The sequence below is a fragment of the Engystomops pustulosus genome, chromosome 11, assembly GCF_040894005.1.
Source record: "Engystomops pustulosus chromosome 11, aEngPut4.maternal, whole genome shotgun sequence".
In the NCBI taxonomy this organism is placed as follows: Eukaryota; Metazoa; Chordata; class Amphibia; order Anura; family Leptodactylidae; genus Engystomops; species Engystomops pustulosus.
Window position 1 is genome coordinate 70,157,018 of NC_092421.1, and position 14,849 is coordinate 70,171,866.

The following is a 14,849-nucleotide window of genomic DNA, read 5'->3' on the forward strand; positions in this document are numbered from 1 at the left end:
GTACTTCAAAGTAATATTAAAATTTTGATGATATCTTTTGTGTTTAGTCATGAAAAAAATTGAAATTTGGCAAAAATTTCTAAAAATTCTTCATTTTCATAGTTCAAAATGTTCTGCTTTTCAGGCAGATAGTCATAGAACCCAAGTAACTTTATAACTAACATTTCCCGAATGTCTGCTTTATATCGGCACAGGGTTTTATGCATCCTTTCTCTTTTCTAGGTTGTTAGGAGGTTCAGAATTTTGGGAGCAATTTTTCTCATTTTTAGAAAAAACGCCAAAACCCTTATTTAGAGGCACCTCCTCAGCTTTAACTGACTTTGAGAGGCCTAAACAGCAGTAAAACCCCATTTATCACGCCATTTTAGAAACTACACCCCTCAATGTGTAAAAAAATCAACTTTAAGAAGTATGTTAACCCTTTAGATGCTTCACAGTGGTTAAAACAAAATGGAGGTCTAATTTACAAGCTGTCATTTTTTTTAGACAATATATAAATTTTGGCCAAAAATTAAACCGTCACAAAGTATTAAATGACAAAAAACTCCACAAAGTTTGATACCCAACGTCTCCCGAGTCAGAGGATGCCCCATATGTGGTGGTGACTGCTGTACGCCCGCACGGCCGGGCATAGAACGGAAGGAGGCGCCATTCAGAGCAGATCTGCAATGTCACATCTTACAGGCTATAAAATGTTTATTTTTTTGTAATTTGGACATATGGGGGATTATTTTTTTGTGGATGAGATCCACTTTTCAGGTACATAATTTACGGGGGGAGGGGGGGGCCGAATAGCTAATAATCAGATTTTATTAACTCTTTCTTGGTGGTGGTTAAAAAAAATCATTCTTGTTTATGGTTTTTAGCATTTTTTCCCCCCGACGTTCACCATACCATAAAAATAATGTGTTATCTTTATTCTACGAGTCATCACGATTACGGCGATACCCCATTTATATGGCTTTTTTATGGTTAACTTGTTTTGCAGAATATAGAACTCATTTTGTGAGAAATTTGCTTGTTTTTGTATCGCCATGTAACAATGGGCAGAACATTTATATTTTTTTGTTTACAGCACTGGTTTAGAGCTTATTTTTTGCGGGACAAGCTGTACTTTTTCTTGGTATCATGTTGGGGTACATTTTACTTTTTTATCACTTTTTATGCACTTTTTATGCTGTCAGATGTGAAAATTTAATAATTTTCGTGAGGTTTTTTTGTGTGTTTTTTTACGGCGTTCACCGTACGGGTTCAGTGACCATTTTATTTTATTGTACGGGTTGTTACGGACGTTGTGATACCCAATATGTTGTGTTTTTTTGGTGATTTTCATTTTTTTTAATGTTTTATTTGATTACTGCTTGGGACGGGACTTAAGGGGACTTTTATTCTTTTTAGATAATTTTTTTTTAGTTGCACCTTTTTTTTTAACTTTTTTTTTTACTGTTTTATTTTGTCCCAGGGTGGGACATGAACAAGTGATCATTTGATCACTTGTTCATTGTAATATGCTGCAATACTAATGTATAGGCATTCTGCATAGGCTGACAGCTGCACTGTTAGATCGTGCACAGTGCACGATCCTAGCAGGCAGCTGCCATAGGATGGGCCTCAGGGTTGCCATGGCAACGATCAGCACCTCCGTGCCCTGCACGGAGGGTGCCGATCGTCGCGCCGATGCACCATAGACGCCGCGGTCACTATGACCGCGGCGTCTATAGGGTTAAACAGTCGGGATCGCGATAGTCGCGATCCCGGCTGTTACTGCGGGATCCCAGCTACCGCGTACCGCTGGGATCCCGCGGCGATCGCAAGGGCTCAGCTTCTGAGCCCGGGTGATCGCCATGACGTGATACTACGTCAAGATGCGGGAACGACCCGCATCCTATGACGTAGTATCACGTCAAGGTGCGGGAAGGGGTTAAGGGTCCGCGGACCGCACTGTTGTCATATATTCCGAAGATTTCCATTTAACTGGGGATGTTGGCGCACGCAATTTTGGCGCATCAGCTTTCATGCGACACAAATCGGGGGAGGAGGGAGGGCCTTCAAACGATCCGATTGGTTTGGACTGAGCATGGGATTTAACTTTTAAATTGTGTCGCAAGCCAAGCACTTACATGCACCAGGAAGAAGAAGGTGAACTCCGGCGGACCTGAGCGGGGAAGCGACACATGCAGGATAATGGGCGCAAGATCTTAGTGAATCATGTCAGCTGTGCATTTTCGTTGGGGAACGCACCTCGAGGATCGCGCAGGAACGTGTAAGTAAATCTGCCTCATTGCCTCAATACCCTTCAACCATATGGTTTAAATATGGGATATAATGTTATGAGTTTCATCTAGAATAATGGTGGATAGATGAGAGACTGCTGCTACTTGGATATCTTGTATTATCCCTCTTGTTTCTCATATACTGTAGATTGTTGGTTGATTCCCTTTATCCAGCTAACATTTATGTCTTTAATTTTTCACGTGTACTGAAACCCCTATTGGATGGATCGTATTATATGACTGCAGTTATAGCTAAAAGCATTGATTTACTATCCCGGGCAAAGCCAGGGGGCTACAGCTAGTATCAAAAGATTGCTGATGCAGGACATTTCCTTTAGTAAATATTTTTGGGCTGGATTTGATATCTGAATTACTGCAACATTTTTATATGCTATACTTTTATTTGACCTTTTCTGGCCATGATGTTATTCTCAGCTTGTGTTGTAATATTCTTATGTTCTTTTAGTTATTCATTGATAGTGAGTATAATGTGCAGGATGCTGAATTTATTTCCCTTCTCATCCATATCTTGTGTAAGTCAGCAGGGGGCACACTTGTCTCATTATACAGCATTGCTCTATCGCCTAGTATGTGTCTACTTATAGTCAGGGGAACACTCACAGCTAAAATCTTCATCCCCTTTAAGTCAAATATCCTTTCATATATAATCATACCTATAATTTTTATAAAATCTTGATAAACTGTCCTTTTCCAGGGTTGGGCAGGTACCAGAGGATCCTTCTTTTGGTCTAGGGTGTAAAAATGGATTCCAGTAATAAAAAACCCAATTTGAAGGCTGTATGGTCTTTTTCCTAGGGGATGGATGGTGGGTGGAAGGAGGGTGAATGAAAGGTGGGCCACCCTAGATTAATTTTATCAGGCGGACCAAGGAACCCCAGTCCAACACCGGAGACAACTTTAAGGAACAGTAATACACTCCGAAATGTATGAGAAAGGTTGTCTTATAGTCCAGGACTGTGTCAGAGATGAGAAGGTCCAGAACATGGGTTCCTGGAAATGCATTGTACTGAGAGAATATTCCTATTCTTAAGGGAACACAGTGGGGCACATTTACTTACCCGGTCCTGACGCGATCCGACGAGGATGAAGTCCGGCGCGATTCACTAAGATCGTGCGTCCATTTTCCTGCATCTGTTTCCCATTTTCCGCTTCCCCGCTGAGGTCCGCCGGAGTTCACCTTCTTCTTCCCGGTTTATGTGAGTGCATTGTCTTGCGACACAATTTGAATTGTAAATCCCACGCTTAGTCCGAATCAGTCGGGTTGTCCGACGGCCACGCCTCCCGATTTGTGTCGCATGCAAGTCGGGGCGATTGTGCCAAAATTCGATAGCGTGCGCCAAAAACCCCACTTAAATGCAGTGCAAATCAGAAATAATCTGGAAACCCGACGAAAATACACCGTGCGAACCCTAAGTAAATATGCCCCATTAAAAGTAACACAGGTGTATAGACTTTCTAGTATCTCCTGAGGTTTTGGCCTACACAGTGACCCATCAGGGTCTTCTTGACACCATCATTTTGAAAGAAGTGTCTAAGGTATTTTTAAGCCATGTAGATAAAGTTTAGGTACAGATACTTGTCTCCACGCTCTCCTGAAGGAAGTGTCAATGAAGGAGTATTCTCAGTATTTATGACACAAACACAAGACATGTTTTGTGTTGGTTCCCAACTCTCGGGACCTGGACGTCTCTTGAGAATGGGAGTCAGTTCCCATTCAAGTCTAAGAGAACACCAGAAATAGCTTGGTCAGCTACTTATGGTACTCCCATAGGCTTGACACTGAATTAACTCCATTTTGGAAATGGATCAGCCGACCTCAGTCAGATAGATGAGGATTCCAGAGGCGGGACTCACATCTATCAAATGTTTATAACATCATAAATACTGTTCATGAAAATACCTCTAAAACATTATAACAATTTTTGGGGACATTTCTTGCCTTTGTGTCTGCCAAGTAGTCAATATCTTCCGTGTTGTGTACTGTAACCTAATATGAGCTCCTTCCCCCCTCTCACAGCACAGATTCTCAGCAGACCTATATATAAAATCTACAGCACCATCTTCCTCTGTCTAGTTTTCATTGAAGTGAAGCAGATGGATATTTTGGTGAATGTTTCTAATGATATTTCATTGAGAATTCATCAGTGTAGCTTTGGTGATAAAATCTGCAGCCTCGGAGTTTAGGAATGTATACTTAATGTATACTTATATGTTAATTAGCATTTGATACCCAATGGGCGTGGCCAGGAGTACTGGTGCACAATTTCACTACCCAGCGCCTCACAATAATCCTAGATTTACAATACCATGCTCCCACTGTACAACCATGCAAAAGAAGGTGCACCGAACCTTGTAACCCCACCCACTGTGCACTGAAATGCTTGTAATCAAATCATTAAAAAATGAAGATTCTATACATTTGGTTTTGTTTTTAAATTCTTTTTATTGGATTTTTATAACTTCTTAGCTCAATATTGTACAACAGTTACAAGACATCCGATGGAAAAATATAAACATCGAGAAAAGAGGGAAACATTTCGCCTGTATGTAAAGGCAAACATATTTCTTATAAAACTGATAATATAACTAGTAAATATATTAGAAATATTTATGCAGAAGAAAACTCTAACATTCTAAGGCTACATTCACATGAACGTATGGGGGATGTATATACGGCCGACTTATATACGTCCCCCATACACTTCTATGGTCTCATGGCCCTGTACAGGAGCAGTACGGTGCAGCACACGTGCGGCACCGCTCCGTAGCCCGTAGAAAGATAAGACATGTCCTATCTTCCGACGTAATATGGCACCGTGCGCTGTATATGCCTATGGTGAGGGGCGGCGGTGAGCTGCGCTCATCCCCTGCTCCTCTCCGCAGCGTCGATGTATGCCCGCCATACCGTAGTACATTGTGTGAATGTAGCCTAAGGGGTAATGGTCATCAGGGTAACGGAGGAGTTAGTAGAAGGGGGGTTCGGCGGTGGGAAAACGCAATGGGGCACATTTACTAAGGGCTTTGCGCCAGTTTTCTGACGGACTTTGCACATTTAGTGCAAACTTCTGGCACAGGTATTTAAGTAGTGTCCACGCCACATTTTCGTAGCACGTGACCCTTTTGTGGCGTAGCTAAACCAGAAATCATGCAAAACAAATTAGGGGGCGTTCAGGTGCTCAGTCGCCCCGTGCACCAGATTTAACATGCAATGTCGGACATTGTCGCATATCTTTTTGAATATCGGAGACCTCTTATCTCACTGATTTAAAATAATTTTCATTATTCTCTGCATTGATTTCTGCGGGATTTGGATAATGTCCACAATGTTGCCGTCCCCACGGTTTTTGGCTTCTGAGGTTTTACCAAATTCGGCTGCCATGGCAACTTGGTTTTGGAATAGTTTTGAATTTTTGAAACAATTGTTTAAATTTTAAAATAAATTAATAAATGTAACTTCCAAAATTGTCTCTTTTTTGGCTACTCTTCTGCAAGATTCCTCCCCAATGACCATCCATAGTACACAGACCCTCTGTGACAGCGTTTTATAAGTCCACCTGTACAGTGCACATAATAACGCCACTTATCATCCATAATGTAACCAGACTACAAGGTCACAGATAAACCAGTCTCTTTTATGTAACACATACATTAAAAAAAAATATTTGTATAACTACATTGGAGGCGGAGATTAGAAAGATCAGGACCATATATAACCAACATGTGGATGAAAATAGGACTTTTCTGGATAAAGCCTCACAATGATGCTGATTCTGGTGTGTATGCTCCTCGGGGTGGCAGGTAACAGTTCATAGAGTTTAGGTACATATTCATAGAAGCTAATCATTCATGAACACAGCTCTGGAGTATAATACAGGATGTAACTCAGGATCAGTACAGGATAAGTAATGTCATGTATGTACACAGTGACTGCACCAGCAGCAGAATAGTGAGTGCAGGTCTGGGGTATAATAGAGGATGTAACTCAGGATCAGCACAGGATAAGTAATGTCATGTATGTACACAGTGACTGTACCAGCAGAATAGTGAGTGCAGCTCTGGGGTATAATACAGGATGTAACTCAGGATCAGTACAGGATAAGTAATGTCATGTATGTACACAGTGACTGCACCAGCAGCAGAATAGTGAGTGCAGCTCTGGAGTATAATAGAGGATGTAACTCAGGATCAGTACAGGATAAGTAATGTCATGTATGTACACAGTGACTGCACCAGCAGAATAGTGAGTGCAGCTCTGGGGTATAATACAGGATGTAACTCAGGATCAGTAGAGGATAAGTAATGTCATGTATGTACACAGTGACTGCACCAGCAGCAGAATAGTGAGTGCAGCTCTGGAGTATAATACAGGATGTAACTCAGGATCAGTACAGGATAAGTAATGTCATGTATGTACACAGTGACTGCACCAGCAGCAGAATAGTGAGTGCAGGTCTGGGGTATAATAGAGGATGTAACTCAGGATCAGTACAGGATAAGTAATGTCATGTATGTACACAGTGACTGTACCAGCAGAATAGTGAGTGCAGCTCTGGGGTATAATACAGGATGTAACTCAGGATCAGTACAGGATAAGTAATGTCATGTATGTACACAGTGACTGCACCAGCAGAATAGTGAGTGCAGCTCTGGAGTATAATACAGTAAGAGTAAGGTGCTGTATTCAGGGATAAACACTTGTTACCAAGAAGAGACTCTGTATATACATTGAATGTTTGAAGCATAAAGATAGAAAACCTAATTAATCTACTTATGAGTTTTATACAGTTGATGGTTTGATCTCTAGTTGCTTTGTGCTGGTTTATTACTGTATGAGACATTTAATAACTGATTACTACACGTTTTGGCAGCTGCATTGCCCCTCGGGGATGATGAGAAGATTGTCGGTGGTTACACCTGTCCCAAAAGCTCTGTCCCCTGGCAGGTGTCTCTGAATGCCGGCTATCACTTCTGTGGAGGGTCCCTGATTAACAATCTATGGGTGGTCTCTGCCGCTCACTGCTACAAGACGTAAGTACTCATCCGCAGAAGCCCAAACCACTACATATAGAAAACCAGACATATTTAACAGTTATGTGAACGTCCAATTACTCAGTAAGGTACACGGCCAAGGTCTGCAGCACATACACGGTTAATAAGTAGCCAGGACCAGGGAAAGAAGTGCCATATCCAACATACGGTATATAGAGACACAGAGGGAGACACTCCGCAATCCAGGGGAAGTACACGAGGGATCACAATTAAATTAAAACCATTCAATTAAAATGTATAAAGTAAGAACCATGGAATCCCCACAAGCAGAGAACAATGGGGCTCATTTACTAAGGGCCCGCGGACCGCATTTTCGTCGGATTTCCCGACGATTTCCATGTTGCGCCGCATTTAACGGGTTTTTGGCGAACGCGATCGGATTTTGGCGCATCGACGTCGGCTTTCACGCGACACAAAACGGGGGGCGAGCCGTCGGACGATCTGACGGATTCTGACAATGCGCGGGATTTAACATTGCAAATTGTGTCGCAAGACATGCAATCACACATGCAGGATCTCGGGCGCATGATGTTGGTGAATCGCGCTGGACTTCATCTTCATCGGACCGTCCGGATCGGGGATCGTGACAGGACCGGGTAAATAAATGTGCCCCAATGTGATAATCCATCTATTTTCCCTGTAACATTACTAGTTTATAATTTTTAAAAGAAGCTGCAGGACTGTGATATATGGATTGTCCCAGTAAACTGAGGATGTGACCTCACACTGCTGTGCTCTGTGCTCTCTGCAGCCAGTGTTATGTATTGTCCCTGGAGAGATGTGTAATCAGACCTCTGTGTATGTAGTTAGTAGCAGCAGGACTGTGAGATATGGATTGTCCCAGTGCACTGAGGATGTGACCTCACACTGCTGTGCTCTGTACTCTCTGCAGCCAGTGTTATGTATTGTCCCTAGAGAGATGTGTAATCAGACCTCTGTGTATGTAGTTAGTAGCAGCAGACCTACAGTTTTGTAGATACTCCAAGTGCCCTGTTCATTAAACTGCTTTGCAGCACTTCCCTCTGTTCTCAGAATAGTATTTAACTGGAAGCATGCTGGACTCAAACTCTAACTCAGAGAACAGGCATTGTGGAACAACCAATACACAGAGCACAGCAGTGTGAGGACATTCCCCCGGAGAACCTACGATCCTGGAATATAAATCCATCTATCACAGTCCTGCTGCTACTAACATTACACACAAAGGTAGTACACAGTTTTCTGGACAAAGATTTTTTCAAATTTTTGGTCACATTTTGTATCTCAAATGTTGAATTTCATCTTTTTCATCATGTATTGTATCCCCACCCCCAGGAGCATCCAGGTCAGACTGGGAGAACACAACATCGCTGTAAGTGAAGGTACCGAGCAGTTCATCAACTCGGCTAAAATCATCAGACATACCTGGTATGAACCCAAGACCCTGGACAATGACATCATGCTGATAAAGCTGGCCTCCCCCGCCACCCTCAATGCCCATGTTGGCACGGTGGCTCTGCCTACAAATTGTGCTCCTGCTGGTACACAATGTCTCATCAGTGGCTGGGGGAACACTCTCAGCATCGGAAGTAAGTGACAAAGACAACATCACCTTCAGTTCTTGCATCAATGTCAAGGTGTCACCATATGGTCAGAGATTGGTAGCTGTGCAGTCAGTGTTGGCCATTGATAGGAGCCGTGGTTGGGTCATAAATGATCCAGGATGGAGTGACAATGAATACGCATGGAGAGGCTTCCCATCCGCCCTACAAACCTGGCACCAAAAACTCTATACAGTTACACTCACATTACACAGGAAACACCCCAGACCCCCTCACACTACACAGGATACACCCCAGACCCCCTCACATCCCACAGGAAACACCCCAGCTCCCCTCACACTACACAGGAAACATCCCAGACCCCCTCACACTACACAGGAAACACCCCAGACCCCCTCACATTACACAGGAAACACCCCAGCTCCCCTCATACTACACAGGAAACACCCCAGACCCCCTCACATCCCACAGGAAACACCCCAGCCCCTCCTCACATCACACAGGAAACACCCCAGACCCCCTCACACTACACAGGAAACACCCCAGACCCCCTCACACTAGACAGGAAACACCCCAGCCCCCCTCACATCACACAGGAAACACCCCAGCTCCCCTCACACTACACAGGAAACACCCCAGATCCCCTCACACTACACAGGAAACACCCAAGACCCCCTCACATCACACAGGAAACACCCCAGCTCCCCTCACACTACAGAGGAAACACCCCAGATCCCCTCACACTACACAGGAAACACCCCAGCCCCCCTCACATCACACAGGAAACACCCTAGCTCCCCTCACACCACACAGGAAATACCCCAGACCCCCTCACACTAAACAGGAAACACCCCAGACCCCCTCACACCACACAGGAAACACCCTAGCTCCCCTCACACCACACAGGAAACACCCCAGACCCCCTCACACTACACAGGAAACACCCCAGACCCCCTCACACCACACAGGAAACACCCCAGCTCCCCTCACACCACACAGGAAACACCCTAGCTCCCCTCACACCACACAGGAAACACCCCAGCTCCCCTCACACCACACAGGAAACACCCCAGACCCCCTCACACCACACAGGAAACACCCCAGACCCCCTCACACCACACAGGAAACACCCCAGACCCCCTCACACCACACAGGAAACACCCCAGCTCCCCTCACACCACACAGGAAACACCCTAGCTCCCCTCACACCACACAGGAAACACCCCAGCTCCCCTCACACCACACATGAAACACCCCAGCTCCCCTCACACCACACAGGAAACACCCCAGACCCCCTCACACCACACAGGAAACACCCCAGACCCCCTCACACTACACAGGAAACACCCCAGATCCTCTCACACCACACATGAAACACCCCAGACCCCCTCACACCACACAGAAAACACCCCAGACCCCCTCACACTACACATGAAACACCCCAGACCCCCTCACACTACATTGGAAGCACCCCAGACCCCCTCACACCACACAGGAAACACCCCAGACCCCCTCACACTACACAGGAAACACCCCAGATCCTCTCACACCACACATGAAACACCCCAGACCCCCTCACACCACACAGAAAACACCCCAGACCCCCTCACACTACACATGAAACACCCCAGACCCCCTCACACTACATTGGAAGCACCCCAGAACCCTCCCCCCCTTACCCGAAGTCTCTCCTTTACATCACACTGGAAATACTTCAGGTTCCTCCATGCACACACTAACTCCCCCCCCCCCCACCCCCCCAGAAAATGAAAGCAACAAAATCCCCCAAAACTTAAACTCTTTTTGAAAGACTTCAACCTCCAATCTAAACTGCATCCCCTACAAACTGTGCAAAGCAAGTCAAGGTAGGTCATAACTTTATGGCTTGTGATAAAGTGTTCGTCCCCATCATCTATTAGGATCAAATGATTGAATTCTTATTAAATTCTATGTATTGTATTGTAATTTTTAGAGTGAAAAATATATAATTGTTTTATATTTTCTAAGCTAACTACCCAGATCTCCTCCAATGTCTGGAGGCCCCCATCCTGACCTTCACCCAGTGTGATAATTCGTATCCAGATGACATCACCGAGAATATGATCTGTGTTGGTTACCTCGAAGGTGGCAAGGACTCCTGCCAGGTAATCTCCTAGCAAATACTGGGATATTATGAAAACAATGTTGGTGTCCGGATATGAATAAAGAGAGTTAGTAGATGATAGATGAAAATCTACGACTCCATTTTAGGTGACATGGTGGTCTACAAGATGAGATAAGACTAGATACAGAACAGCCGCTTCCAGGTTTATTATAATAAAAAATTCTGAAATTGGTTCAGGGCATAGATGTGAGGAAGGAAATGGGGCTGATTTATAATCTGGATAAACTAGGCACATCCGGTTCTGATGCAGGGAGAATCAAGGCTGGGGTAGAATAAATCTCCCCCAATGTCAGGGATGTAGCTATAAGGTTTGTAGACATGGCATGTAGACCAGAAGTTCAGCGTTCAGGCTACCCACACAGGTAATACCTCCGTTTCCGGGTGCTAGCGGTTCATTTGAGGGGGGGGGGGTGTAATAAAAATTACTCCTGTACTAATGCTGGTCTCAAGTGCCTATTCCTTCTACACACAGAAATATGACCTCTTAGCCGATCACTGGCGGCAGCCTTCGCTTGCAACTTTCAGTGATTGACGAAGGAGACCATTAGGCGCCCCACTGGGCTTCGATTAAGGGCAGCAGAAGGTCATTGTAGAGTTTTGCATAAAAATATATATATTTCATTCCATCTAAATTACAAACCTTCATATCATGATGAGCGGACCTCTCTGGGTTTGCGGAGATCAGCTGAACCTTGAACAAATGTTCGGTTGGGGTAACATCGGTAACACCCAAGATCGGAGGGATAGATTTTGGCTGGACATTCAGCTATCGGCTATCTGATATGTACTATGTGGTATATATGGTGACACAGTTTTATGGTAGATAGGATATGATGAGCTCATGGACATTTTCTTCCTAAAGGTTCACGCTGATTTTCTTAACCATACAGTATAATGAAGATGATGAACTTCCTATTGTTTTCTCCAGGGGGACTCTGGTGGACCGGTGGTTTGTAATGGACAGTTACAAGGCATTGTCTCCTGGGGTTATGGCTGTGCATTGAAGTATAGCCCTGGAGTCTACACCAAAGTCTGCAACTATGTCTCCTGGATCCAGAACAACATCGCATCAAACTGAAAGCTAATACAACACAATAAACTAAATAACCACATTATGTTATAAAAAGCCAGGATCGGAGTTGAGTTCTGAGTTTTCTTTTGCCTAAAAATTGCTCTGATCCAATGAAGTCATAGAGAACCAGGGTCATAGTCATGTGATAACCAGGGGTGTAACTTGGGGGGGTGCAGAGGTTGCGGTCGCACCGGGGCCCAAGAGGTTCAGGGGGCCCTTATGTTGTCACTTTCCCATATGAGAAGACTATTACTATAAACCAAACATTATAGTCAGGGGCCCGGCACAGACTTTGCACTGGGGCCCATCAGCTTCTAGTTACGCCACTGGTGATAACAGCAAGAGTCTGATCTTATAGGAAGGTAATAGGACTGTTGGAAAATATGAGTGTTTCAATGTTCCCTATGGTCCCTTGGGCCTTTACCTTATTCTTAGTAATCTTACCCTAAGAGCTATCTGCTCTGGATATCAATAAATATCGTGAATGAGCCATTGTATTAAATTACGTCAAAAAAGTTTGGGTGAGCATCATAAAAAAATTATAATAATTCTAAGTACAGGCGGTCCCCTACTTAAGGACACCCGACTTACAGACGACCTCTAGTTACAGACGGACCTTTCGCCCCTGTGACCTCTGGTGAAGCTCTCTTGATGCTTCACTATAATCCCAGACTGCAATGATCAGCTGTAAGGTGTCTGTAATGAAGCTTTATTGATAATCCTTGTTCCCATTACAGCAAAAAAAATTTAAAATCCAATTGTTACTAGGACAAAAAAACATTTTGTCTGGAGCTACAATTATAAAATATACAGTTCTGACTTATATCCAAATACAACTTAAGTACAAACCCACGAAACATATCTTGTATGCAACCCAGGGACTGTCTGTAATCACAAAATATTAGCTTTACCCCTTTTTATTATGTTGTTACTCCAATTTATTCTTCTTTCTGGAATGTACCATTATATGTAAACGTAATTACAGCCACTTATGATTATACTGTGATAATGGAGAAGACAATGGGGCTCATTTACTTACCTGGTCCTGTCGCGAACCTGTCCGGCAAGGATTCACTAAAAATGTGCGCCCGATATCCACCAGGTGTCGCTGCTGCGCCGAGGTCCGCCGGAGTTCACCTGCTTCTTCCTGGTGTATGTAAGTGCTTGATCATGCGACACATTTCGTTTTTTAAATTCTGCGTTTTTTCGGAATCCGGCGGGTTGTCGGACGGCCACGCCCCCCATTTCTGTTGCGTGAAAGCCGACGCGATTGCGATGAAATCCGATCGCATGAGTCAAAATCTATGAGCTTTAAAGTGTTACTTTAAAGGGAACCTGTCACCAGGAGACCCATTTTTAGCACTCCCCCAGTCCCCACAGAGCATAGTACATACACTGCCAAAGTGTTTTTGTATAAAAAATAGGTTTTACAGAAAAAAAGATATGTTATATTCTACCTTTCATTAGCATCTGCTGTGTGACTAGGCAGTTGCCAAAAAGGAGGGTCTGGAAAGGAGCAGTTCCCCCCCACCCTTGGGAAACATGTGACCATTTCAAATATATGAATAACTCCCCTCACTCAGTATTGGCTGTAGAGGAGCAGGGGGCGTCGCTAAGCCCAGTGATGGGTGTTTTCATATATTTGAAAAGGTCACATGAAGAAGCTGTTCCCCAAGGGTGGGGAGGAACTGCTCCTTTCCAGCCCCTCCTATTTGGCAACTGCCTAGTCACACAGCAGATGCTAATGAAAGGTACAATATAACATATCTTTTTTTCTGTAAAACCCATTTTTAATACAAAAACACTTTGGCAGTGTATGTACTATGCTCTGTGGGGACTGGGGGAGTGCTAAAAATGGGTCTCCTGGTGACAGGTTCCCTTTAAGTTTTGCACAGATTATTACTTTAGCACTACCCCCTATCCACAGAAGCCTAACTTACTGATTAGTGCAGTTGACCTCTGGGACCTCCACCGATCATGAGAATAGGGATATTTTATATTCTAGAATGAATGGGTATAAAAAGTACTGCAGCTTTCAGACCCATCTAAATAAGTAGTAGAATTAACAATAAATTTTATTACACAATGATTAAAAACAGGATAGCATCAATATGTCAAAAACTGACGCATTTCAGACCTATACGGACCCTTAGTTGTAGCATAATCAAAAATAAACCAAAATATACACATCTAACACTGAGATCAACATTAAAGAAAATCTACCACCACGCCCATAGCAATTTAGGCTCAGTAGCATAATTATAAAAGTTGATTTTAGAAGGAAGGAGGCCATTGATTACAAACATAAGAAGATTCCCACAGTCACAGTGCCTGGATCTATGAGTAATGTCCCTGGTTTATCATGATGGATTTTGATGGTAAATCTCCTTTAACATATAGTTTTGTTCTCTCCTGGAGATAGTTGAGCCCTTTGGATGTAACTAAAATAATTGAGAAACTAAATCCTTCACTCCCAGAATAATAAGCTCTTTAAATCAGAGATTAATTGTCTCCAATCTTTTATTTAGCAAATCATTTAAACTAATGTGGAGCGTACGGCTCTTACCAGCTGCTGATATTTTGGGGGTGGATCGGCGATCCCCTAGGAGTGCCAATTCTTTCGAAATTGGTGGAGCACATGCGCTGCATCTGGCAAGAGTCTACACACGCGCCCCACATTAATTAGGGATTTGTAATAGGGTCCTCTCATCTGTATTCATGTGTTCATC

General features: G+C 43.7%; 1 protein-coding gene across 1 annotated transcript; it reads left to right on the plus strand.

The window, feature by feature from the left end:
* Positions 1–6,030: 6,030 nt before the first annotated feature.
* LOC140105649 (trypsin-like) lies at positions 6,031–12,175 on the plus strand. The gene is made up of 5 exons (XM_072129656.1): positions 6,031–6,092; positions 7,163–7,322; positions 8,658–8,911; positions 10,892–11,028; positions 11,977–12,175. Exons 1-5 carry the CDS (start codon positions 6,053–6,055, stop codon positions 12,124–12,126), a joined length of 741 nt encoding a protein of 246 aa, XP_071985757.1. The 5' UTR covers positions 6,031–6,052; the 3' UTR covers positions 12,127–12,175.
* The last annotated feature ends 2,674 nt before the right edge of the window (positions 12,176–14,849 follow it).

Coding starts and splice junctions, on each gene's coding strand:
- LOC140105649 (XM_072129656.1), top strand. CDS start 6,053: ATGATGCTGATTCTGGTGTGTATGCTCCTCGGGGTGGCAG. Junction 6,093..7,162: donor TATGCTCCTCGGGGTGGCAG/GTAACAGTTCAT, acceptor ACGTTTTGGCAG/CTGCATTGCCCCTCGGGGAT. Junction 11,029..11,976: donor GTGGCAAGGACTCCTGCCAG/GTAATCTCCTAG, acceptor TGTTTTCTCCAG/GGGGACTCTGGTGGACCGGT.